At 30.2% G+C, this 19,955-nt stretch overlaps 2 protein-coding genes across 2 annotated transcripts; both read right to left on the bottom strand.

Moving 5' to 3' along the window:
• Nucleotides 1–1,837: 1,837 nt before the first annotated feature.
• Nucleotides 1,838–10,087, bottom strand: LOC123656910 (ragulator complex protein LAMTOR2 homolog). Its single transcript, XM_045592523.1, has 3 exons — nucleotides 10,022–10,087; nucleotides 2,465–2,584; nucleotides 1,838–2,390 (listed from the first exon to the last, which is right to left on the bottom strand). Exons 2-3 carry the CDS (start codon nucleotides 2,530–2,532, stop codon nucleotides 2,081–2,083), a joined length of 378 nt encoding a protein of 125 aa, XP_045448479.1. The 5' UTR covers nucleotides 2,533–2,584; nucleotides 10,022–10,087; the 3' UTR covers nucleotides 1,838–2,080.
• A 5,713-nt stretch (nucleotides 10,088–15,800) lies between these two features.
• Nucleotides 15,801–18,184, bottom strand: LOC123657404 (protein SDA1 homolog). Its single transcript, XM_045592953.1, has one exon. It carries the CDS (start codon nucleotides 18,119–18,121, stop codon nucleotides 15,923–15,925), a length of 2,199 nt encoding a protein of 732 aa, XP_045448909.1. The 5' UTR covers nucleotides 18,122–18,184; the 3' UTR covers nucleotides 15,801–15,922.
• Nucleotides 18,185–19,955: the final 1,771 nt, after the last annotated feature.

Below are 19,955 nucleotides of genomic sequence, written 5' to 3'. Positions count from 1 at the left end.
TACAATAACTTCCCGTACAAATCAGTTTTTTTTATTTGGAATTTTCTGTACGGTTCCAGGTAACCTTTGGGCAGAAGAAATGATACATAGGTGGTATAGGTGTACAGCGAAAATAAAAAATTCGTGTCACGATGTTTGTTAGCGATAAACTCCGAAACTACTGAACCAATTTTTATCAAATTTTCTAAGCATTTGTAATTTGGTCCAACTTGGGAGATAGGGTAGTTTTTTATCACAATATTTGTTATTTCAAATTAAATGTTTATTATTTATCGGTTAGTACTATAAAATCTTAATAGATGGCGGTTTGGCATCTAAGCGACACATATATCCGGTAGAGAACACCGTATTTTTATTTCAATGTAAGATGGCGGTTTGGCACATAAGCTGTACAGATCCGGTAGATGGCGCCGAATTTCTATTTCTAGATTATAGTTGGCGCGTTTGAATATAGAATTCACATATATTTTGATCCCACATGAATGAATCTATTACTAATATTTTAGAAAATATTAATAATTTCATAGTATCACAGAATTAGTAAAAAATTGATTCAATCTATTATAATTACTGAGCCACAGCAACGCCCCGCTGGTTCAGCTAGTAAAGTATAGATATTTAATTATTATGACGGGAAGACAGAAGATAATGGGTTTCTATAAGCTACGGTAATCGTTTACCATCGTAATTGTTTGCCGACATAGTATAAATTAAAAAAATACACACGCCAAGACACCCACGCCTCTTAAGAGGCGACTAAGGGATAACACAGTTCCACTACCACCTTGGAACTTAAAAAGCCGATCAATGGCGGCATAGCCATCTAACTACTGGCAATGAAATAGACGGGCAGAAGCGTCTTGTTGCAAAAAAGCCAACTCTGCGGTCACCAACCCGCCTGCCCAGCATGGTGACTATGGACAACACACATGTGTTCACGCCATTTTTGGCGCAAACTTGTGAAGGCCTATGTCCAGCAGTGGACTACGATAAGCTGAAATGAAAAAAAAAAGTAACTACATTGTTAACTTGGAATTGCAGCCTGCGACACCATGACTGGAACGTGTTTGTGGCCCCTATAAAAAAAGGTTGAGTATGGCTGATCTAGACGAACCTAATGATATCTTATTTATACAAATCCGTTCAACGGTGGAAGATATGACTTAATATTTAATATTACGAGACGTCCAAAATACAAATGAAAAACAACCCTTTGGGTAGGGTTGTCTTTTAGGCTCTCCATTGTGTGATTGTAGTAATTTCCCACTGTAAGCAAACGACGCATATATGTGCTTTATTTACGATACTTTATGGGAAGAACCACAATGTCCATAAGGCTATATGCCTAAACCAAAAAACCATTTATTTGCCCTAGGCGTGAATTGAACCAACTACTCGCACCACTACACCAGAATAATGAATATCTATTTTGTAATGAAATTAAAAGAAATACCTTTTAAGTATGGATTTCCTAATATTAGAGTTAAAATTAAAAAAAGGCTGTAATTCAATTGATTTAAAAAATGGAGGTCCTGTTAAATGTAAATTTTAGCTCAAATTAACCAGTTTTAGCAGATTAAAAAAAAATCTGTAAAATAATTATACATTTATAATTGTGCTAAAAGATAGCCTAATACTTAAATAGTAATAGATTTCCCTTGAAAGGAGAATTTCACACTTTCTTTATTTGTTTAAACTGAATAAAAATTTTGTAAAACAGTCATGCTGACAAAATTCATTTCTCTAGCTTGAGTGTAGGTTTGGTGATATTGAATTTGCTAGTCAGTCAGCTTTTGAAAAATGGGGTTTACATATCTAGAAATTTAGAAAACACTAATTTTAGCCTAAACATTTTATTTACAAAATACTTACTAGAAAAAAGAGCTATACATTTTGTAACACAAAATTTTTTGTGTAACAGTTATACAAAGCATTAATATAGTAAGAATGAAATTAGTACAACTTAAACAAAATAACAAATAGTTGACACACCAATATATTGTTTTAAAATTTTAAACATTTAGCTGTAACTTACTCTTAATTAATTTATTTTTATGATAATCTTTTTGTATAAATCTCATTATGAACTAGCGACTTGCTTAAGGGGCCCCTCCAAGTACTGAGCTATTGCGTTTATTTTTTCTTTTAAAATGCCAAAACCTACTGTTTCCTTTGCATATAGACATAGAAGTAAATTTGCAACTTGAGTTACGGCTATTTTCCCATTCGCACAATCTACTAAAATCAAATGTAACTTATCTTCCTTAAAAACATTTCTACCATGTTTCTCATATGCGGACCATACGTTGCTTGCAATAGCAGCAGTAACTCTTGCATCTTTATCGTTATATCCAGAATATGCCAAAAGCGCACCCTGATGATTCAATAATCTGAAATTTTATTATAACGAAATGAAATTGGGATAGATTTACCAATTGTTTAATAAAATTGTAACAATATGTACAATGTGTTTTCGACGCCTCCTGTATTTGCTTGACTTAAGACTTGTGTTAGCGCTTTTGGTTTTAACATTCTGAATAAAATGTATTTCAAGAAATATTTACTGTATATAAATATGAACAACCCAAAGAGTATATAAGTAAAGAGGTGTCACTCCATAGACACGGTCGAGCTCCGGGTTCAAGGTTTTGCTATACTTCAAGTACCAACTTTGTGGTTGAGCTCTATTTTTTTCGTTAAATTGGTAATAATGAAGCATAGTGTTGTTACTGTTATCCTACCGGAAATCGATAATAGTGTGGAAAAAAGGTCGATAAATTAGTCGATAAACTTATCGATACTTTTTGAGCACAGGGTTCTTAATTTTATAAATTTTATTTAAAATAAAAGGTTTTTTGTATATATATAATGTATATTTAAAACTTCTTGGTATATACTACACTACTACTAAATTTCTTGGTACTACTACACTTAACCAGCGAAAAAATCTACATTTTAAACAAAAATGAAGGTAATTGTTACAATTAAACATTACAAACATATTATTTTGCCCTGATCACTAGTGTCTCGGTAGAGATCACCTATCTATTATGTCATCGGCTTTATAAAATAAATATTACAACAAATTATTTAACCTAATGTTCCTAGTGTAGGCCGAGAGGAAAAAAAGCCGGACAAAACTCTCGGTAGTCTTTTCAAATTTAAAGTTGTTATACAAAAAAGTTACATTATTGAAGGCATGTCGATCACAACAGCTAACAAACAAATTTTATATTTTCGTAAACATACTGCGATACATCCCACAGCTCTCAGCACATTCTAGGCCTCTTTCTTCAAGTAGGAGAAGGATCGGAGCTTAATCCACCATTACAAAACAAATTAAATAGTAATTATCAAACAATAACAAACACTTTTACAAAACAAATTAAATAATAACAACTATTAATTATCAAACAATAACAAACAAAATGATTTAAAACATAAAAAAAACATGTTAACAAAACAAATTCTTAATTATTAAGATATTAATTAATATTTAATTATAACATAGATGATTTACAAACATAACATAAACTTCTTTATAAATCAAATTAAAATAAATAAATATAATATCTTATAACATAGATGATTTACAAGCATAAACTTATTTACAAAACAAATTAAAATAAATAAATATAATATAATATCTTATAACATAGATGATTTACAAGCATAACATAAACTTATTTATAAAAGAAATTAAAATCAATAAATATGAATAAATGTAATATAAATCTTATAACATAGATGATTTACAAACATAACATAAACTTCTTTATAAAACAAATTAAAATAAATAAATATAAATAAATAAATATAAATAAATAAATATAAATAAATAAATATCTTTTTTTTTTCTTTTTCTTTGATATTTATTATTTCTGTTTTTGGTGTACAATAAAGTGTATTATTATTATTATTATTATCTTATAACATACACAGTCATATATTCCTATGTTAAGCAACTTAATGCTTGTGTTACAGGTAACAACTGACTGTACATTTTTTGAAATAAATAAACAGAAATAATATATATAGATATATAGATATATATATATATATATATATATATATATATATATATATATATATATATTTTATATATATATATATATATATATATATATATAAATATATAAATACACGTAGTACATTCAATCTCAGGCGGGAATCGAACCTGCAACCCGTGGAACTATAAGTAACAATAACAAAAAAGATGATTTAAAAGCATAACAAACATTTACAAAACAAATTAAATAGTTTCTAATAGTAATTGTCAGCCAATAACAAAAAAGATGATTTTAAAGCATAAAAAAAAATATTAACAAAAAAACTTAAATAGTAACAAATAGCAATTATCAAAAATTAACAAACAACATGATTTAACACTTAACATAGCATAGTCACAAAAAAATCAACTCTTAAAAAGTGGTACAAATGAAATGATCTCGCAAAACAGTAATTATCAATCAATAACAACCAAGACGATGAATTTGACCCATAACATATTCACAAAAATCTAAAATTTTTAAACGTTACATATGTAAAAATCCGACATACAGTAAATAACAAACAAACATAACATATATATATATACAGATATTATCTAAGTAAAAACAATTCTGAAAAGCGTTATATAATGATCCTAGGCATACAGATAAAAAACATAATGATTTACAAACATAATAAGAACATATTTAGAGTAATCTTCTAAATTCTTATTTTTGTATTATTAAATGTTTGTAGTAGGTAATTCCATAAAGTACTACCGATTTTAAAAATTCTTTCACGGGATGCTACAATTCCATGTACGCCATTTAATGGTATGTGGATAAAAGAACAGCGGATTATGGAAGAAAACGAAATAGCGAAAATCGCGTAATCTATGTTGGCGAAGCCACAGCGGAATTTTTTTTTTTTGTTTCTAAGCTAAAATATACACATTTAAAAACTTGGAAAACAAAAAACATTGCAAAGACATTAGATGTCAAGAAGAACTGCCAATATGTATGTTTTCTACAAACATTGTTTTATAGTACTGACAATATAAATATATTTATATTTTTTGAATATTTATTCAACAAGAATCTTAAAAATTGTTATCTAAGCTTTGTCTTGATCACATTATTCTAATTGTATATTTTTGTCTTTACATGATTTTCTAATGAATAATAAACAAAGATTATGAATTAATTGATTTGTTTTTTTTTCTATAAAATGCTCATTACTTAATTGCAAACTAGTCTACTGCTTTATATTTTTAATTTGTAAGTCCTGAGATATAATAGCTTTGAAATGAATTTGGCTCTTGTTGACAAAATGACATAAAGGTTTAGAAGGAAAGCACAATGAGCTCGAATCTTTCCACTATTCTTTAAAACTAATATAATTGTTTAAGTTGTCTACTGGTTTATCAACTTTTAACGAATCTTTACATTTCTGACATTTCGTTCTATCTAATAATTTTGCAGCTAAATAACCACTAACATATACTACTGGCTGCTCCAAAAAGTTACATAAATCATTTTTATATAAAAAGAAATTGTTTTCATTGGGCAAAGACAAAACAGGATAAACTATCTCATCAACAACTTGAATGTCATCATTATTATTTCTATTAGGCATGTCAGTGCGGACCCCGCTAATATCGTTATAAGCTACAAACAATTTATAAGTGTCTTCCTCACAGTTCGCATTTCGACTGCCAAATGCTTTAAGCTTAATTTAGTTTGAGTCAAATGACTCAGCAGGATCTTCTCACGTTCAGTTAATGCAGAATCTGAAATTTAAAAAAAATCCTGTTATTATACATACATTTTTTTGTGTTGAAAGTATACAATATTATGTATAATGTGATCTATTCCTTTAATTTCATAAATTTTTACTTAAATATAATATTATAAAATAAAATATTGCTTTTATTATATTAAGATACATTTATTATTTTTATTTCAATATTAAACAACGCTAATATTGATATATTTTATTAGTGATCGTTACAGTTTAATATGTATTTAATTTTGCTTTAAATAATAACACAAGTATACGACAAAGGAATGCCCATTGCATGATACTATTGGAATCATTGAATGTAATTATTATTTTTTTCCCTTTTTCTTCAATTTACTTGAAATATTATAACAATAAAATATATGTATTTGATTACTAAGGAAAGAGCTATATATAAATAAATTATTTTGTCATTCTATTTTTTAAACTATACTATACTTTAATAGTATAATATCGAAATATATATATATATATATATATAAATGTATAAAATATAGATAAATGAAACTGTTAAACATTAATGTTTATGCATACTTAACAAAACTAAGCAAACTTTTGATTTATAAAATGTAAATTATTGAAGCAGTATAATTAAAAATTGATTTGACTCATATGCTTGATATTAGTCAAATGTGTACCGGGCTATTCATAGGTATAATGAAATAAATAATTTTCCCATAGAAAGAGTGTGTGCTTCTATTAATAACTGGCCTCAACTTTTAAGTGTATTGCAGCCAATGGAGACCACTTCGGATTAGCTTTATTTTCATAGAATTATATTAATGTATTAAACTAACACACTGTAATAGTAATAAATGTTATGTGCAACAGAATAAATGTTTTTTTTTTTCTTTATAACCATATTCAGGGCATATATACATATATATTGGCATTATATATTGGCCTGCAGTGTATATATATATATATATATATATATATATATATATATATATATATATATATATATTATGGATAGATACTAACTACTACTATTTACATAGTCTACCACATAACTACATTAATAACTACCACAACTTAATCCCTTGTAGTTGAAGTTGTAAATTATGATTTGAAAATAATTTCAATAAAAATAATTTAAAAAGGAGTAGGCTACAAAGAACTATACTGAATTACGTTCTTTGCTACATTAAAAGATTGTTGAAAATTATACCTCTATTTCTATTAGGTTTTCCCACAATTCTTTCATAGTTGCGAACAAGAACTTTAACATTTTCTACTGATTCATTCTGGGAAACTGTAATTACATTGATAAAAGTGAACAATAATAAATAAATATCTTTAACACATACACACGGTTGTCTTTTCCTAAGGTAAGCAACTTAACACTTGTTTTATAGACAACAACCAACATGCATATATATATATATATATATATTATATATAAATTATAACATAATTATGTATAGTAATACACCCAGACTCAGGCAGGAATCGAACCTACAACCCCCGGAGCAGAAAATAGAACCAGCACAACTGGAATAACAGGCTACTCATCTAAATGTATAAAATTCAATTTTGAGACAAATAAACATTAAAAAAAAAATTAATACATAAAAATGTTTTAGTTGCTTATAATTATCTATGTAGTACCATATACAGTTAGAGAAATATTTTATATAATAAAGTGAACTTGTGTCATAAAATTAAATGCTAATTAGCTATATGCTTATATCTAGTAGACATGTTACTTGTTAATGTTTTATGTAATCAAAAATGTGAAATTTTCATTTGTTATTCTTACCTAGTGTTTTTTCAAAAGTAAGTCCTTGTGGTGCCTGCGAAGTAGAGGGCAAAGGGAGAAAGCTGTATTCAGCATCTGAAAAATAGTAGTACAATATCTAAATATATCTAGTATCTATTACTTGTTAATTTTTTTTTTTTACATTTTCCATTATTTACTCACACTTAAATTATCTGAATTTTATTTTCTACTAGCTTCTACCCGCAACTTTGTCCACGTGGAATAGTTACTTTGGGCTAGCTGGGGAAGGTCTCAGAAGGAAAAAATCCGATTTTGAAACATTCTTCATTGGTGGTCCACTCTTATTGGTCTTTGCGTGATAATATATAGCCTATAGCCCTAGCCTTCCTTGATAAATGGGCTATCAAATACTGAAAAAAAATTCAAATTGGTCCAGTAAGTCCAGAGATTAGCGCATTCAAGAAAACAAACTCTTCAGCTTTATACTAATAGTATAGATTTGATATGAAATTATTTTATTTTAAAATTAAAGTTAATGATTACTTATCTTGTTATATAGAAGATGAAAATGATTATTTTCCGAAGGTGTTATTCATAATCATTTTATAGAAAAATAAAACTAAAAATCTTATACTGCATTGGATCATTTGTATCATATGTTGTGAATCGTTGCATATATGTGTTAAAAGATATTAAAGATTCTCAGAAAGTGTTTTACATATATCTCTCATTTTATCAGCGATATGTATATCAATCAGCCTTAGATATCTGATATCTAAGGGCCAATATTATCTAGGTAAATGTATAAATAATAAATTAAATATATGTCAGATGATTTTTTAGAACATTGACTAACAATAATCTATTATATGATATTTATTACAACTGAGATTGTACTGCCACTATCAGTAAAAAATATATTTAAAAATTATCTTTTTCTATACAGTACAATTGTGAACATTTGTATGGCTTTTATATAATCTCATCTTTATTTTTTTTTTTTTTAAATTTCCAGTACATACTTAGTAAGACAGAGTTTTTGAAACAACAAGACATTGTTTTCAAGAAAACTTTTTGTCACTTATTAAAAATGTATAAGACTTGCAACAGCAAGTTATTAAAATTATAAGTAAGTTCATTTAATTAACAATAAAAATCTTAATTTTATCCATCATTAAAAATATATTACATAACCAAACATGAACTAACAAGATGCTGTACCTCTTAAAAACACTTGTTACTTCTAACAACATAACATAAATAAATATAATATAATAAAGTAGTTTACTCACTTTTAGATAAAATATTTTCATTCCATTGCACATTCTCTGAATTTGTTATATCTTGAAAACTAGAAAATAAAAAAGAATTTATCATAAACATCAATTAGCATATTATGAACCAGAAATAAGGCTAGACAAATAGCTAAACAAGAACATTGAGAAAAAATAATTGTAATGTAATTTATAATTATCATAAACACATAAAAAAAATTTGCACCTTTCAAGACTTGAGATTTTTCTTTTTCTTCACCATATAAAGGAAAATCTACCAAAAGACTGTCATCCAATGGTTGTGGCAAATTTAATGTTGGAATAGCATTTTTAATTAATCTATTGCCCTTTGTATTAAAATACTTTTTTTTAAAGTGATATCCACACAAATATTTAATTTCATGCAATTTTTTAACGGGTATGTAAGCAGTCTTCATTCCCAACTGCTTTGACCCAAGAATGACACCTGAGAGTAGAATTTTAATCGTCAATTTAAATTAAAAGTTTAAATTTTACATAGTCTACAACTAGTTTTCTAGTATACATAAGTATGTATAATACTTTAATGTTACTTTATTACTACAGTTAGCTATTTACAAGTAGAATTTATTTAAATATTGTATTGTTCTATTGTTAACACCACAGAGCATAGTAATATTTACACTAACCGATCTGGATCAAGTGGAAACTTCTTCAAAAATACATTGGCTCCAGTCCAGGGGTCCTCTTTAGACCACAAGTAGTACATTTTTGATATCTCACATTACGTTTCACTGTATTTTCTAAAGGAATGAAAACAGAAAAATATAGTATAAGTAATAAAAATATAGGTATAACTATAAAATACTATTATTTTCTGTTGATATAGATATTAAGAACTTATTTTCAAAAGCAAAATTACTTCGTTCGACCAAAAAGACCAATGATTCAGGTTCAAATACAAACCCATAGTAAATCCCTAGAAGCGACGAATAATATTCTCACAATAAAGTATTAGGGCTCAGAAAACATATATGCAGAAAAAACTAAAAATCCAAAATTCCGGGCGTGGTTACTCGGTGGTTGCAATATAATATGGCGGTTAGGAAATAATTGTTCGAGTCAAAATTTGACAATTACGACGTTTCCGACGTTTAAATTTTTTCATTTTGACGTACAATTTTGCCAATTTATATAAAAATTCAAGTTTGGTATACAAAGTATAGCAAAAAAAGTGTCGCCCTACTGGAACAACCAAGAACAATCGTCTAGATGACATTGACGTCACGACAGTGTGACCAGATTTCATTTAACGAATACTGCTTGAGAAGCTTAAAAACTACTAAATTCTACCAAAAGAACGATAAAATACTAAACATCTATTATTCTTCACTGTTGTGTTACACCGCTGTGAAGATTATACACTAAAATCATTTTATCTGTATTTAACTTTTACATCACTGGCTCACGGCACGAATGGTTACGAAAAGAATAAAAATTAAAGATAAACCTGCTTTATCAATTTTTTTCAATGCATGTGGCACTCCCTCAACAGCTTTCCCTCTCGAATAACACTCAAATATTAGAAAGAGATGGTTACAATCCATTCGATGATAAGGAGAATACCCCGCATTTTTTCGAGAGGTTTGGCATATGAAAGAAAAAAGGTACCAGAATAGTTGAAAAGCGTGAATTCTACCGTTACCTCCTCCGTTACTTACCGTGTTACCGGTACCTCGAAATCAACCAAAAAAGTAGAAATCTACTAAATCTGGTCACGCTGGATGCGCACGAGTTATCGACAGCGATATGCGCAGAAAGAGAGGATAAAGTGCGGGAAAGAGACGCAGAGCATAACTAATATACATTTCTGATTGGTGATAAAACTTATTAACTATTGGATTTCGTAATTTTTAATTGTAAATACTTTTATAGAAATATTAGAAATATTTTTTAACGAACACTTTAAATCTGTCTATTCAGCGCCGCCTAACATTGCTAGTTCTTATGGGTCCCAAGGTAATGTGTCTTCCAAAAGTAATTTGTCGTTAGGACGTATTGAGCTTACCGTTAAGGCAGTTGAATGTTGATAAGGGTTCAGGACCGGATGGCTTGTAACCTATTTTTTTGCAATTGTGCCACAAATCTTTGGCTTATCCGGTTCTGCTTTTGTTTTCTATATCTTTACGATCGGGTATCATGCCTGATATTTGGAAACGATCTTACGTTGTTCCTGTGTACAAGTCTGGTGATAGGCATAATGTTGAAAATTACAGACCGATTTCAAAATTGTCTACTGTTGCTAAATTGTTTGAGAAAAATGTGTATGATAATATTTATCCGAGTTTTAGGCCTTTCTTAATGAGTCAGCAGCATGGATTTGTGGACGGGAGATCAACGGAGAGTAATTTGTGCGAGTTTGTCCATCGCGTTTCTATTGCCATGGATCAGGGTTACCAGGTGGATGTCGTGTATACCGACTATTTTAAGGCATTTGATAAGATACCACATGCAATATTGATAAATAAACTAGAAAGAGTCGGTATACATGGCGATCTACTTCGATGGCTTTCTTCCTACCTATATAACCGTAGCCAAGCAGTGACGGTGAAAGGGCATGTTTCCTCTTTTGTGCCCGTTTCTTCTAGTGCACCCCAGGGCTCGCATCTTGGTCCTCTACTTTTTAATATTTTTATAAATGATATACATAAATTTTTCGAGAATTCAGATATACTTCTTTATGCTGATGACATGAAAATTTTTAGGTGTGTATCTAATAATACTGACTGCATACTACTTCAGAGTGACTTATAAAAATTGTGTGATTACTGCTCAGTGAATTCTATGTATCTGAACATAAAAAAATGCTCCTTATTCTTTTTTCGTTAGACTAACACAATTAATTTTAATTATCAACTTAATCAGGAGACAATAACACAAGTTACCGAGGTGCGAGACTTGGGTGTTTACATCGATAGTAAATTGACTTTTAAGTCACATATTAATTTTGTTACTGCTAAAGCATTCCGAATGCTTGGCTTTGTGTTGAGAGTGGGACGTGATTTTAAAAATGTCGGCACAATTATTCTCCTTTATAACTCTTTTGTAAGACCATTTTGGAATGCAGTATTCCAACTGTATGGAATCCATTTTACAAATGTCATGTTGCTCAATTGGAAAAAATTAACTATAAATTTATAAATTTTTTAAGTTACAAAGCTTCGCCGCATATTCAAGATATCCCGTACATTCCTTCTTTAGAAAATCGTCGATTGGAGAGAGACCAAATATTTTTATTTAAGTTACTTCGTAATTTTATTGATTCCCCTTATCTACTAAGTAATATATTATTTAGGTGTCCCAAAATAAATACACGTAATCAGTCCCTATTTTATGTGCCTAGAACTAGGACCAAATATACGCAGAATAATTTTTTTCTTTTAGAGCATGTAAAATGTATCAACCAATGTTTTCATCACATTGATTTTGCTACTTGTTCAGTGCAATCTTTAAGGAGTGAATTACGATATGCAATAAATTTTTAATTTTTAATTTATCATTAATTATTTACATAATTCATGAATTTCTAGTAGGTTAGTTTGATTTTGTTATAAATTAATTTAATTATGATTGTATTATAGTTGGTATGATTAATTTTTAATGTTGGTATGATTAATTTTTAATGTATATATATCTGAATTTGTTATTTTTTAATTATCTTTTAATTATTTATTATTTAATTGATAATTGTATGAAATATTTCTATCCGTACATGTTTACCTAATTATTCAATTTACTACTGTTTGAATTATTTATATTTCTATGTGCATCGATTATTTCTTATTAATGTGTGCTTTTTAGCTTATTAATGAATTGTTTACTATTGAAAACTTTATTGGTTTATGTATCAATTTTATGAGATTTTTTTTCTTTGTATTATTGGACTGTTTGTTTCCTAAATAAAATAAAATAAAAAAAATACCTTACCTAATATTTTTTATTACACATCAATAGTCCCTCATAGATGAAGTAAAAAAAAGTAGATAATGCGCGGCCTTTGTTGTTAGTGAAGCCACAAAACTCGGCTCCTGCAAGTAAACACACGCGCTCACGCACACATATGCATCAAACTACGCTCATTTTCGTTAGTATCTCACGAGGCCTCGTACAGTAATTTTGCCTATAAAATGCCGTTCTTTTGTAATTAAATGGTGCAAAAACAATACCAAAGTGAACAAAAAGTCTGAAGAAATATCGTTTCACACGTAAATACATACAAAACTTTATATTTTTTGTTATTCCAAAATAATATTGAGGTTATTCGGAACTTATAATTTCTATGCCCCGAAATGACGTACCGAGGGAGTGTTACCAGTAATTTTTATTTCCATTAGCCCAAAATGCGGGTAAGTAAATTGTAGGCCATCATAGAAAAATAATTAAGTAGAAAGTGGACATCATTATTGTGTTTTTTTTTTATCGTGTGATTTTATACACATACATACATATAATCACGCCTCTTTCCCGTAGGGGTAGGCATAGACCACTTCTTTCCACTTGCTACGATCCTTGCATACTTGTTTCGCTTCATCCACTTTCATTATTCCCTTCATACATGCTCTTCGGTTTAGGGTACTCTTGACCTGGCCTTTTTTCAAGACGTCCCCGATTTGGTCTTGAAATGTCCGCCTAGGTCTACCCCTTCCAACACTTCCACTCACACTCGCCTTATACACTTTTTTCGTCAGTCGTTCTTCATTCATTCTCTCGACATGACCAAACCATCTCAGCATACCTTTCTCAATTTTTGTCACTACATCTTCTTTCAGACCACACCGTTTCTTTATCTCACTATTTCTCATCCTGTCACTCAGTTTAACTCCTATCATACTTCTTAACGCTCTCATCTCAACTGCATTTATTCTGCTTTCATGTCTCTTCTGCCATACCCAACTTTCACTTCCGTACATGAGTGTCGGAAGCAACACCCCCTCATGCACAGCCAAACGAGCCTTTTTAGACACCTTCCGACTGCTCATAAAGGAGTTCAAAGCTCCGTTCACCATGTTTCCTGCATTCACTCTTCTTTCAATATCACTCTCACACTTTCCATCTCTTGTAAACTTCGAACCCAGATACACAAACTCATTCACCTGTTCAATTTGTTCATCTCCAATCACGATATTACAGTCTGTCACTACCTCATCTCTTTCAAACACCATCACTTCCGTCTTCTTTACATTCAACTCTCTTTTAACTCTGTCAAGTAATTGTCCATGAACAAGTTAAACAGCCACGGTGACGCTACACATCCCTGTCTAATACCTTTTTCGATATTAAACCATTCAGTGTATGCCCCGTTTATCCTCACACAAGCACTAGAATCCCTATAAAGAGATTGTAGTGCTCGCATGAGTGCGCCGCTCACACCGTACACGGACAATGCTGACCACAATTCATTCCTCACCACTCTATCATAGGCCTTTTCCAGATCCACGAACGCGCAATAGACCTTTTTGTTTTTTGCTAAAAACTTTTCGGCTATGCACCGCAAGGAAAAGACCTGATCCGTACATCCCATTCCCTTTCTAAACCCCGCTTGTGCATCCCATACTTTTTCATCTGTTTCCTTCACAACCCTTTCAATCAACACTTTCGCATACAATTTACCGACGACGCTGAGAAGGCTTATACCGCGGTAATTTATGCGTGATTTATGTGTGATTTTATGTTTTACCTAAATGAAGTTAATATGAATTTTTAACTCGTTTTTGTCTGTTTAAATTTGTGAATTAACTACTCATATTTTACTACTAAATATCATGATTTTAGGTTTCCAACGAATATTTTAATAGGAGATAGATAGAATAGGTAGCTGCTGTGCGACTGAGCTGAAATGAACTACAACGACAGCCATCCTCATCTAATGTGGTTTGTTCAAACCATTTTGATAAAGCTGACATGTACGGTACAAAACGTGGACTTCGCAGAGTACTATCACGTATATACTACTATTTACTACTAGGTATTTTAATGTTGAATTTTTTGTTCTAGGACCTACCGGTGAGTCTTAAATTAGTCGTTAACCAAGATTCAATCTTTGATACACCTAGAAAACATAAACTAAGAGAAAAGTTAAAAAAGCAGGAACTTTATTTAAAAAAAAATGTAAAAAAATTAAATCATTACAGCAAAGAGTTAGACGTCTTTAAAACAGGAACTTGCCCTTCAGAGGAATCATCAATTACTTCAAAACGCAATTTTTATTGACACAGATTTATATAATTCATTAAATCAAAACATGGCTGCAATAGTTTTATTTAACAATTTAAAGCAAAAAACACTTTTACGCCCACAAAAAAAAAAAAAAAAAAAAAAAAACATAAAAACCCACCTAGGCTTTTCTATTTTTTAATTATTTTATTTTATTCTGTTGTCACTTGTTTTACACTAATTTACTAAGAAAGCTTTTTCGCTCAAAATTTTTAAGATTGATAATTGACGAGTTTTGAGTAAAATGCGATAGCTTTTCAAAAACCTAGTCGTAACGATATCCTCTTAAATCTTAATATTATTATTAGGAGCCCAAACTTTCACAATAACATTTATTTATCATCGTGAATATTTTCACAGTATCGTTAAGAAAAAAATAGTCGCTTTTTTGGCCTAGTCTAATGTACCGTGTATACACATCCATGGACATTTAGAAAAAAGCGGTTATTTTAATATTACAAACAGACACACCAATTTTACGTTTCTATAGATGTGTAGATAATAATACAAATAAATAATAATGAGTTTCTTATTTTACCATAAGATTATAATCTTAGAAAATATGGACTATTTGAGATTTCATTGATTCATGATAAACTTTAATCATAATTTGTTACGTTAATAAAATAAAGTTTATTTATTGATAAATGTATATTTTATTGTAAATAAATTGGCATACTTTGATATTATTTTGTGGTTGTAAGCAATTTAAATAAAAAAAATGCCAAAAAGTATGGGAATTTTAAAAATAGACAACATTATATTGGAAATAAGAGACATGAATATATCTCGCAGGTTTTATTCTTGTCTTTTTTTTTTTGACGAGTTAATAAAATTATCCTCTCTCATTTATAAAATAAATAGACACAGTTTTATATAAGTCTCAGCGCATTTTTTTCTGTTTAATCAAATAATTTCTGAATGCAATTTGTTTTTCTTTGAATGACCTTTTAATTTTTCCTCTTGCCTTATGTTTAACCATTTGATAGGATTTTGTCTTCTTCTTTTCTCTATTAGTTTTTGAGCAATTTGCATTTTTTCTGCGGTCTTTATATCCATATTTGTCTCGCTCTTCTCTTCCTTTTAAAACCGTTTCAAGTCTTGCACTTTTGTCATGCTTCCTTTTCTTGTGTATATTTTCTATTGCTGAAAGCTGTACTAATTCCGTGGATTCATTTTCTTCTTCTATTACACTTCTATTTCGCTTAACACCACTAATGCTTTTCTTTAGTTGAGCTGCTTCGATGCGCTTAAAATCTTCATCGGTAAAAATTTTGTCCATTGCTGCATCACGAGCAACCTTTATTTTTTCTTCTATGTTAGGTTTTGAAGAACCTCTTTTTACTTTTAATACTTTTCTGCTTTTGATACTTTCATTTGTTCTATTATCATTTTCTTCTTTATTATAAGTTTCATTTTGTTGTTCTTCATCCTCATCCTCTAGCTCACTCTCACTCTCTTCCTCTTTACCTTCTTCTTCTATTTCTTCAGCTTCATCCTCAGTATTTTCATTTTCACTATCTGTTGATATATTAATTTCCGAGTCAGATGAAGCAACGTCAATCCACTCATCTTCAGAATCATCATTCTTGCTTTTTGGTTTCTTTTTACCTTTCTTTTCTTTTATTTCTTCTTTTTCTAATAGCACTTCTGAGCCTGGTATATAATCTTTAGTATCAACCTCTCCATATTTTTTAGTCTTTAATTCTATTGAAGCTTCTGATGGCCTTCCTCTATCTTTTTTGTGTAAAAGGCTTGGCATTGTTTGCCTATACAATTGAATTAGTGATCTAGCGGCCATCATAACAGATTTTTCTTTGTACAACTTATACTGAACTAAGTCTCTTAAGAGATCTTCTCCTATGGCTAAAGGACAGCGAGCACAAATTTCTCTAACAGCATTCAGTCCAACAGCCATAACATCAGTTGAATTTCTCTCCGTAATAAAGTTATTAGCAATTGCTTTCATAATAGGTTCAATCACCTCTGGTGGGACTAATTCATGTGATGCTTGAGCTGCAAACTGTAAAATGCGAGTAACTTCTCGCTGGTGTGGCATTAATAACCTTGCAATAAATGGATAGTAATTGAACAAGAAAAGATTATGTAAGCCAATCAGCCTTGAAACAACATCCAAAGTCATTAATTTAACTTCAAATCTTTCATTTGATGACTCCATTTGCTTAAATAATTTTTCAGCAAAACCTTGTGGATTGTTTATAAGATGAAGAGCAGAAAAATTAAATATTGGAGCCTTTTCTTTCTTTCTTTTGTTCTTTTTAGCAATTTTCTTGACTTTATCAAGCATTTTATCTCTTTTTCTTGTTTTTTTATTAAACTTATTTGCTATCATTGTCTCTCGAGGATCAACCTCATCATCACTATCTGAATCAGGTTTATCTTCTTCATCACGACTTAAAAAAAATTTTAAAGAAGCAACCATTACCTTAGTCACTTTAGAGAAACATCCTACATCAGCAATTATATTTACTGTTTTATGATCATTCCAGATATTCTTATGATAAAGTTCAATCAATATATCAATAGCAAGTTTAGCTGTTTTTGTGTTTGTCTCACGTAACATTGAAAAAATAAAATTTTGAAGAGTTGAATTTAACTTCATATCTTTATGTTTCATATTCATATTTTTAATGTCGGTAATAATATGAGTCTTGAGGTACTCCCTTAAGTGTTTGTCCTGGCACTTAATTAATGAAAAAAATAATTCAAGTAAGTCAAAAGCAGAAATGAAATTTTTATTTCTGATCAAAATTAGGCATTTACATAAGGATAGCCTCATGTTGTTATGCATTGTGGTGTTATGCGTTTTTAGAATATCCACAATTTTTTGAGGGAAATTTTTCATTTCTTTTTGGTAGCATTGGGTCACTTGGGCCAAAAACATCGCCTGTTCGTCTAATTTCTTGTCGTATTGAGTAGGGTTCAAGTTAAAAATTTCAAGTGCTGTTTCAAAATGTGCAAGTTGTTGACGAAATTCATCTTTATATGAGTCGGGGTCTCTTTTTATCAAATTCTGTAGTTGCGTAAGATTGTTGGGTAATTGATTATTATGACGCACCATTTTTCTCAAAATTATTTTAAAAACACATGTCCAATACTAACCTCAACGAGTACTAAACAGTTCATAATGTTGTTTTAAAATTTATCCCCAATAGGGAAAGGCAAAGGACTATAATCCATACAGCCTAGTCTGAATTTGTAAGTTTCGTTCTGATATATCAAAAGGCCGGAGCCAAGTCTGAAGTAACTTTATTGTTCTTCTGATTCGATGACTGGTAGAGTAAGGCCGAAACCAAGTCTGAAATTTCATATTTTCGTCTACTCTTCTTTGTCTATAAGTGATAGGCGAGGTCGAAACCAAGTCTGTAATAGGCCGAAGCCTGAAATATCAAAATAAAATTTCACATCCGATGAATGAAGGTCCTGATCCTGTTTCAAATATCATTGATAGTATTGCAAATAAATTCAAATATACTAGTATAGTTATCCAAATTAGTCAATAAATCTTGTGTATTGCGCGGGACATTTTTTGGTCCAGAAGTTGATAACAAGTTGGCTATAAATAAGAGGCGTTCCAGATTAAAAGCGGAGCATTCAAAAAATATGTGATCTAAAGACTGTGTAGAGTTGTTGGTGCAATGTGGGCAAACGGGCGATGAGATGATACGCATACGATTCAAATGTGCATTAAATCTGCAATGTCCAAATCTCAAGCGGCATAGTATTGTATAATATTTTCTGCTTCTATGTTGATGCGATTTAGTAAACCAAGGACTTTTTCCAATATCTTGATTTATCTGAGCATACCAGGATCCTTTTCTTAACAAGGTTTGTCGCCAAAGATCACGCCAATCAGATAGGATTTTTGATTTAATAGCAACTAATAGATCAGTGTATGGTACGGCAACATTCTCATCAACAGGGCTGCCGCTGTCACTGTCAACAATTGAACGTGCCAGAAAGTCCACATGTTCATTTCCCCTTACTCCTATATGTGAAGGTGTCCACAATAATTTGATGTTGTAGTTTCTTCTGGATAGTTGATAAAGGAGATGTCTTATTTCTAAAATGATGAAGTTTGTATTAGCACTGAATTGATAATTATCTAAAGCCTTTAGAACGCTCATACTGTCAGTAATGATCAGCCAATATTGATTAGTTTGTTTTTTAATGAATTCTAGGGCAGCAGTAATTGCTAGAGCTTCAGCTGTAAATATTGATATCTCCTTTTTCAATCTGACGCCTTGGCCAAACTTCAGATGAGGTACATAATAGGCCATGGAAACATTTATATCATTTTTTGATCCATCTGTGTAAACTTGTTTGAACTTATCAGAGTATTGTGCTATGAGGTTGTAAACTTCCTGGCGCTCTTTTAGCTTATGGTCAATAATAATATCGATTTGATTAATAAGACAGTCAAACTCCTTTTCGTAACACATCCAATTGCTAGAACTGTGTATTTTGTGTTGGTTATTTAGATTTAACATGAATGAATATTCGAAGAGAATAAATGGGTTATTAGAAGTTAATGGAGCATTTACAGGATATTTACTATGTAAGTAATTAAGCTTTTTAATTAGAGGATGATTACTAATGGAAAACAGTTTTAGCAAAAAACAGTATTTCAAATATTTAAATCTAAGGTGTAAAGGGGAAATGTTGCACTCGACCTGTAACGAATTAATTGGGGTTGTTTTCATGGCGCCAGTGATAAGTCTCAGGCTGTGATTTTGAATAATATTTAATTTGTTAACCAACTTGTCATTAGCAGAAAAACATAGAAATCCATATTCAAAATGACTGCGTACAAGAGATTTATATAGGGTAAGAAGGATTTTTGGATCAGAACCCCAATATGTTTTTGCAAGAGACTTTAAAATATTAAGAGCCTT

The sequence above is a fragment of the Melitaea cinxia genome, chromosome 10 (assembly GCF_905220565.1).
Source record: "Melitaea cinxia chromosome 10, ilMelCinx1.1, whole genome shotgun sequence".
Classification (NCBI taxonomy): Eukaryota; Metazoa; Arthropoda; class Insecta; order Lepidoptera; family Nymphalidae; genus Melitaea; species Melitaea cinxia.
Note: the sequence above shows the minus strand (reverse complement) of the source record. Positions and strands in the feature narration are given on the sequence as shown.